The 8,392-nt window shown below is 33.6% G+C and overlaps 1 protein-coding gene across 2 annotated transcripts in view; it reads right to left on the minus strand.

The window, feature by feature from the left end:
- Window positions 1-411: 411 nt before the first annotated feature.
- ZFR (zinc finger RNA binding protein) overlaps window positions 412-8,392 on the minus strand; it is a 66,017-nt gene continuing 58,036 nt past the window's right edge. The window contains exons 14-17 of one of the 2 annotated variants that reach the window (XM_023515005.1): window positions 7,591-7,741; window positions 5,997-6,138; window positions 1,387-1,484; window positions 412-532 (exon numbers count right to left, since the gene is read on the minus strand). In XM_023515005.1, the coding sequence (XP_023370773.1) occupies window positions 422-532; window positions 1,387-1,484; window positions 5,997-6,138; window positions 7,591-7,741 (502 nt within the window). In that variant the 3' untranslated portion in view covers window positions 412-421. The remainder of the gene's footprint in view (window positions 533-1,386; window positions 1,485-5,996; window positions 6,139-7,590; window positions 7,742-8,392) is intronic. The other variant, XM_023515006.1, reaches the window with a different exon arrangement.

Consider the following 8,392-nt stretch of genomic DNA (forward strand, 5'->3'; position numbering starts at 1 on the left):
TTTGGTTGCAGCCATCATTGTTGTTTGGCGGGTCCGGGCTGGGGATTCGAACCCGCCACCTTAGGTGTACGTGGCTGGCGCCTTAGCCGGTTGAGCTATAAGCGCCGAGCCAACTCTAATTCTTTAATTAGCAAATTTGTTTTCTGAGACAGAGTATCACTCTTGGGCTAGAGGGTACTGACATCACCATAGCTCAATGTAACCACAAACTCCTGGCTCTTGAATAGTGGAGATTACAAGAATTCACCACTACACTGAGCTATTAATTAGTAAATTTTGAAAATTAAATTCTAAGACCCTCATGATTTCTCATTAGAAGAGAAAAAACCGTATTTACTAAATACAAACAGCTGACAATTAAATGTAAGTTTAGAGGCTAAATCTCACAGGAATATTTCCTACATGCTTTGATACTATATAGCTACATACTACTTACCCAGCTTGGAAAATCAGACCAAGTTGGAACTCGCTGACAGAGGTCTCGAAGAATACGTATGATAATCACACAGGACTGCAGACCATTAGCTCTAGCCTTGAGAGCAACACAAAAACCAACTGAATTAATCTTAGAAATATTAAAAATATCCCTTGATGAAAAAAAGTTAAAATACCACTGTTCAATGGAAGCTCAGATAAAAATAAAAATAATCACACTTAAAATTGGATTCAATGAGCTGCCATTTACAGCAATATTTTATGCCAGGGTTAGTATTTAAAAGCTGGTATTTAGGTCAAAGTAAACAGATTATACAAGAACAATATTTCTTGATCCACTGTGAACCTTGACCTGTGTTCCATCTAAAACAATAAACTTAAAAAAAAAATCTGCCTACATTAGAAATAAAAGAAAAAGTAGAGCTAAAAAGTTTGTCTAGGGACTGAAAGGTTAAGGAAATCTGTTTGGTTTCCCTTCTGTGCCTTTGCATGACTGCAAAGTCACTAAACCAAACAGCTGCTTCCTCACCTTTCATTCCCTACACTTATTAACTTAGAGAAAGAGGGGGAAAAATCTTAAAACTATACACAAAGCTTAAACACATATTCCATTATTTAAAGCAAAATTAATCTGCAGCCTTATGGAATATAATATATATACACAAACATGTGATGTTCCTAAACAAGTCAACTTTAAATATAGCCACTAAAAATAAAAAATACAAAACCCAAACTATAAAACACCCCAAACCTAATTTTATTGTCAAATTAATAGTAACTGCAATATGCAGATCTTCATACCCAGCTTTCTACGTTAACATATTTTCTGAGATTTAATTTAAAATATTATTGCTTGGGCAATGTTTTGAAATGTTTAAGCACAGTTAAACATATTGTACTGAACTACTCTCTCATAAGGCTACAAGAAAAAAGTAAAATGATGTTCCGAACCTGGAACCACTTAGCGTGGCGTAGAGCAGCCAGAGCGTCAAGGCATTTTTGCCTGTCCAAGACGTCCGGTGGGTCTTTCACCATACCCGAGGTTACATCTAAAATGGATTGAATTGGCAAAATGCAGTGAGGAATGGGTGTTTGACCAGGTGAGCAAGACACTTCCTTAAAGTAGCACCAGTGTCACATGAGCCATTTGAGAGTTTATCAGCATTTTGAGTACCAAGGAGTAATTTTCAACAAATTTACTTAATTCAATATAAAGAAAAAAGAGAGAATTAAGTTAAAGTCTTAATTTAGTGATATAATAAATAATTTCTCAAAATATAAACCCTACCCACCAAAATGAAATCCAAAGGAAAGATTACTGGACACAGCGCACTAGCACAAAGACAAGACAAGAGGGAACACAAAAATCCACCTTGATAAATGAGAATGTACAATGAACTACTGAGTTTGTTCAGTATTTTAAATGGTCATAGGTTATTCTGGGCTAATATAACAAAGAACTGATGATAGATATGGAATAATCAGTAAAGTAATAATCATAGGGAAAAAATGAGGAACCAAAAATAGGCATTTCTCAGAGTTTAATGCTCACAAAACAATTTTAGCTACCAGGGAATATGAAATGCCTTTTAAAATTCAAAGTTCCCATAAAGTATTTCAAAAAATAATTAGAAACAAGTGGTAAAGGAGAACAGGGCAATAGAAACTAACATGATTAAACAGAATTAAGAATAGAAAAGATGCAACAAGCAGAATACTGTGATGATATATACGCAGAATCTTTTAAGTTAAGACATAAGTGAGCCACACAAAACTTGAGGAGGAAATATGAAACTAAACCAGGACAAGAAGTTAATTTTATATTAATAAAAGTCATACATAAAAGTAGTCAAAGGGCAGGCCTTCTATTCATATAAACACTGTAAAATGTATATAGTAACAGTAAATTTGCTAATCAAACTATTAACAAACAAATGGCAACTGAATCTAATTCATAGCTCTCAATGCTTTCAATAGTATAAATATTTTCTAAATATAGAAAAATATAATCTATATAGTAGATGAATACAACAGTCCTTTGGCCAAAGAGAATCAAAATTCTGGGTCATTTAGGATATAATTCAATAATTCACTGATTATATCAAATGTTTATGAGGAACAAAAGAAAAAATATATAATGAGAGTTAAAAAAAATTAAAGATTACTTTAAGAGTACAAATTCCAAATCTGGGCAAGTTACTTGATTATATATTTCATTATGAGCATTGAGAAATCTTAAAAGTTAACTTCTCCTTGAGTAGATGACATGTAAAAACTGACAGAATTCCATTTCCTGTCTGAGTTTTCTGTTTTCAGTTCTTCTCAAGTAAGCAGACAGATAAAGATTTTTCAGAAGACATTAGAAGCAAGACACAGATAATCAAGAAAAATTATATGGCATTTTGAGAATAAACACTAAAAGGAGTATTTGGTGCTAAAAAGAAACCATCAAAAGAAAATTATTAGTAATAATCTCCAAACCTCTAAGACTACTAAATCTAGAAATAACCTGAACATAAGAAACACACTCCTTTGAGATGAGAAAAAGGAACCCAGAAAAGCACAGCTAAATAAAAAGTTTAAAAATGAAATTTAAAAAAAAAGGAAAAAATAAAATACCAAAAAAGCCACTCCTGAAAGCAGAGTTATAGAACATGCTAAAGGAACGTTTTTCGTGCCCCTTATTTACTTACATTATTTGCTGACACTAGGATGCAAATAGGTGACAATGTGCAATCTCTTTCTAAAAATGTTTCTAAATTTCTAATGTTAATCCATAATTTTATAATTTCCCTCAGTGTGTGAGAAAATTTTTCTTTTTGCACACAGCATTAACAACTTTGGAAATTTGAGTCAATGGTGTAAATTCAAAGATGCCAAGGCACCTATTGCAATTTAAAATCAATCAGTGCTATAAGTAGGACATTTTTGTTAAATTTAGAGTGTGGATTTTTGCACCCATTTCCTGTTTCAAGTAGATTAACCCCTTAGGTATATTCTGCTAAAATCATACTTGTTGCCTAACACCCAGTTAACAAAAGTCAATTTATAAAAACAAAATGTAAATTCTTATCCTATATGAATATATTTCATAAATTTTAAGGGGTTAATCACCAGTAAGAAGACATGCTGTGTCCACACTATTTTATGATTAAAAGTTAATGGGAATATATTACTTTAACATATTGATGTCAAATATACAGTCTACTCAACCATTTAAAAACTAGTGTGAACACTGCTCAATTCTAGAAAGGACAAAGACGAAACAAACAGCCACACAAAGGACAATAAATGCCAGGCTCTGCATCCAAAACCTCTCCTTAATCAAATGGCAGATGTGACACTAAGCTTTTGAAAACCTTGGTCAAAAATCCTTCCGATGTCTTGGCAGCAACCCCTGACAGGAATCAATTCCCTCTGCTAGAAGGCTTTGGACCGGGCCTGACAAGCTACAGGTGGAAAAAAAACACATATAATATTTGACTTGCTGCAGAAGACTCTGTAGCAAGGGTTAGAACATTTTGAACATTTCAAGCTTAAAGTCAATTAAATGTTCACTTAATGTTTAACTGTCAAACACGATACCATATAATAGATCTGCCATGCGTTTAACAGTTATTTGGACAATTTAATAATCATTTCCTTTTAAAAATAATTTTTGGTTATTAAACAGGATCATTATGCATTAAAGAGGCTACCACACTATGTGCAAGTAGAAAGTCTTATACAAACTGTTCTTCCGGCAAAGCCTTCCTTAACCCTTATACTAACTCCCCAAAGCAAGCTATAGGCTTTAAATGATTTTAAGACACAGAGCATTGGGAGCTGCAGTGAGAAAGAATACATACCATTATTCTGCAGCAAGAAACAAACAATCTTCATAATGAAGCTAAAGACATGGTTTACTGCAGTTATCTGCAGCAAGGAACACTCTACCCTTTTGCATATCCAACTTTTCAGCTCAGTGTCTTGAAGCAAAATCTTTTAATTTTGGACTATTTCCCTTGCCATAATATTCATAAAATTCAGAACAATAATCCTAACTTGAGTCTGGGTCAGACAAAAACATAAATTTGTTTCCTTTAGAAGGCATAGGTTACCCAAGAATTTATTATAAATATGATACTATTAAGTTTAGACTGTTGCAACATGATGAAATTGCTTGATACCACACAAATTTAATAGGCCTAAGTAAAATTAAACAAAATGTATTCTGAAATAAAGTTAAATGGTTAAATATATATAATTTCACACTAAATACAGCAGTATTTATAATATATGTTAGATTTTTTTTCAAATCCTGAGTCATATGCTGTATATGACCTGATCAGACTGACTCAGGAACTTTCTCCAGCAACACCCATGGCCAGACCTTAAGTGGAAAGTCATGTTCACATAAAAACCCTTTAACAAAACCTATTTATTTTTAAGATGCAAAGCTTAAGATGTTAACACATAAATGCTAATACAAAGTATGCAAAATTAGACATATCTCCCAATAACATCTTTGTTAAAATGTTCTTTTCCTGGCTTGTGAAAAGCCCACGGCCTTAAAAAAATTGCTTTGCTATAAGAAAACAGATTTAAAGGGATAGTAATTGGGAGCCTACAGATGTTATTTTACACAAATGAATTTTGTTCAACATGCAGTACTCTCTCAACTTAGATCTCAAAGGAATATTAGTGTAGACTTAACACATTATGATGTTTAAAAACAACATGGAAGGAAACAAAGTAAATTTTATCTGACCCATAAAACAACAGAACCAACATACTGCAGACATTGATCATGCTTTTTGGCTTAAAAGCTTTTTTTTGATGCTTTGAAAATGTTACAGAACAGTCCCTAAAGCAACACTGCTGGCACCAGCAAGATCTCATATTCTACAATTGTAAATTAAGTTTAGAAACCTTAAATTGTACTGTAACTTACTACATCTACACTATTTATTTTTCAGTATCTCTAGTATGATACAAGGGTCAAATGACCAAATATGCGTGCATTAGAATGCTTTGCATTTATGAAAGCATATCAAATCAAATAACAACCTCAGAGAACTAGAAATAATCACCTCAGGCCAAGACAAATCCATGATTCCATACACAAAAATACTTCTTAAAAACATAAATATTATGAATATTTAGCCAATCTTGTTTGTTAAACATTCTTGTCCTTTTTGTAAGACAAGCAAGAGCAAGAACTTCTTAATAAAAGTTCTTAAAATTGTGGCTCTAAATCACTAGCAACATTAAAAAATTTTTTCATACATCAATTATACCAGTAAAAATAATTTGAAGTTTTTTTTTCCAGAAATCTGAGGTTAGCAAGAAAAAAAAAATTAAGAATGTCAATCATACTATGTTTTCCATAAAAATACATCACTAAAAAGACCTTTTATTTTGTGGGAAACAATCTTAAGCAAAACTACTAAGTTAAGTCAAATCTATCAAATTCACACGTAATGCCAGCATGTTGCCTTCTAGGGCGTAACGCCATCTTAAAGAGTAGGTACATAAAAAAATAGTTAATAGAAAAGGAGAATGCTTAATGGCGTTCCAACCTCCTTCCCTCATGTTCTCTTCTCGAATAATTGGAGATGTCAGGGTGATAGTGACTTGCATTTTGGGTTCCACACATGAATTCAAAATTATTGCTGCTTCAGATACCGCACATTTTATGTCATACTTCTCAGGGCTTATAACCTGTGTAATGAAAAATATAAAAAATTAATTGGAACTGTTGGATTAACAGACAAAGCAATTCCATTATGGCTCACTCTTAGATGAGGAATTTCTTCATGAGAGAAACAGTGCCATATTTATCACATTTATTTGTACTTAATGAAACTAAGATTAACACCTGAACCTAATTCACTTTAACCATTCTCTTCAAATATTTATTCTCTGTGAAATCAACACATCTATATTATCTAATTACACTGCACTGTTTCTGTAAAACAGAGACAATAATTGTACCTAACTGACAGGGGCACAGGCACCCACCACAACACCTGGCTTTTTTGTTGTTGTTGCAGTTGTTGGATTCAAATCTGCCTGCCTTGGTGTATGTGGCCAACGCCCCAACCACTGAGCTATGGATACTGAGCCAGAATCAAGATATTTCTTGCAAATTCCACAATTCTTCCAAAGTCTCCAAGCCTTTTTTTCCCCACCTTTATTGTCCTACCAGCCTCAGTAGAGGGACTAAGAAGAAGACATATAACACCGATTCTGCTGGCTCCCCATAATTACAAAGACCCATCTACAGGAAGAAACTTCGTCTACAACAGTGATAATATATTAATAAAATAAGCAACAGTTATGAGCCAGAGTTGTCAGAGCTTAAGTGAAACAGTGTGCTTCACTGTCCCTTTTTTGTTGTTGTTGCAGTTTGGCTGGGGCCGGATTCGAACCCATCACCCTTGGTATAAGGGGTGGGCACCCCTTGTTATCAGTTGCTATTCTGGGGTCTGGTACTGTTATTCTCACTATTATAGAATACATGTTACCAACAAAACTGAAAGCCTTGAATTTAGAATGCCTAATTAAATTATAAGATTTTGAAATAAAGTTTTATATCTTAAGCCAAAGAATCACTGTCTTGAAACTCATTTGACAAGCAGATACATAAACTTTTCTAATGTTCAAGATTTAAAGAGTTTGTTTTTGTAGGACCCAAAGGGAAATGTTCTATTAATTGTGGACGGCCATCATCTGTAGGATGGAAACAAGAATTATTGTCTACTATTATTATAAATTCAAAATATCCACAATAAAACTGAAGAAATTAAAATCAGAATAACTAATTCAGTTACTGTTTTATTAAAAACACATATTCAACTAAATAGGCAAGAGGTATATGAATTTAAAAAATTTAAGCTTGCTATATATAGAATTTGTTTTTTAAAAAATCACTTTTTCCTCAACTGCCTTATGATTCAAGTCTTGGAAAAAAAACAAGAAAAGGAGGGCATATGCTATAATTTTACATTTTTAAGTAAATTACCAAGATGGATTTCATGCCAAATACAAGTACTATACAACCTAAAAAGACAGAAAACAGTTTTACCAGTTTGCAAAATGAAGCACAATTAATCATGGCAAAAACTTTTGAACCAGACAAGGGGTAAAAATTAACATTTCCATAATACTTACAGCAAGCTGCTTGGGTAGGTTTTCTGCAATACGACTTAATAATGTCTTTGACGGTTTCTCTGAGCACAACAAAACAAGGTTGACATTTCTATCTCCTCGGAGAAGTAATCCTTTTGCCAATACTCCCACTCGCAAAACTCCTTTCAAAGCTCTGCAGTGAAATCAAATCATATTACAATATAATATTATTCAACAAGAACCAAGATCTTCTCTAAACACAAACTAGTGAATGAAGTAACTTTTTAGTAACTATTTTCATCAACCACAGCAAAAAAAGTTCAATATTTTTTGAACTACACTTCATCGGGATAAGCAATATGAATTAAGAAAAAGAAAAAATCAATAGCCAAGTTCTCACAGGGACAACTACAAAGCAAAGGACACTAATACTTCTTTATTTTGTAAGTTAGAATAGCATGAGTCATTTTTAATGTAACACAAAAGTATTTCCAAGTTGGGTGCAATGCTGATGCTGTAATCCCAACTATTTGGGAGGCTGAAGAGGGAGGACTTCTCGCTAGATGCTGAAGACTGCACTGAGTTATGATGGCGCCATTACATTCCAGCCTGGCAACAGAGTGAAACCCCCATCTCTCTTAAAAAGAAAAAATTATAAATGGTAAAGGGACAATAAATAAAAAGTTATAGTTCGGCTCGGCGCCTGTGGCTCAAGCGGCTAAGGCGCCAGCCACATACACCTAAGGTGGCAGGTTTGAATCCAGCCCGGACCCGCCAAACAATAATGGCTGCAACCAAAAAATAGCCGGGCGTTGTGGCGGGCACCTGTGGTTCCAGCTACTTG

Source organism: Otolemur garnettii, unplaced genomic scaffold (genome assembly GCF_000181295.1).
Source record: "Otolemur garnettii isolate 467f Iridium unplaced genomic scaffold, OtoGar3 scaffold00063, whole genome shotgun sequence".
Lineage (NCBI taxonomy): Eukaryota > Metazoa > Chordata > Mammalia > Primates > Galagidae > Otolemur > Otolemur garnettii.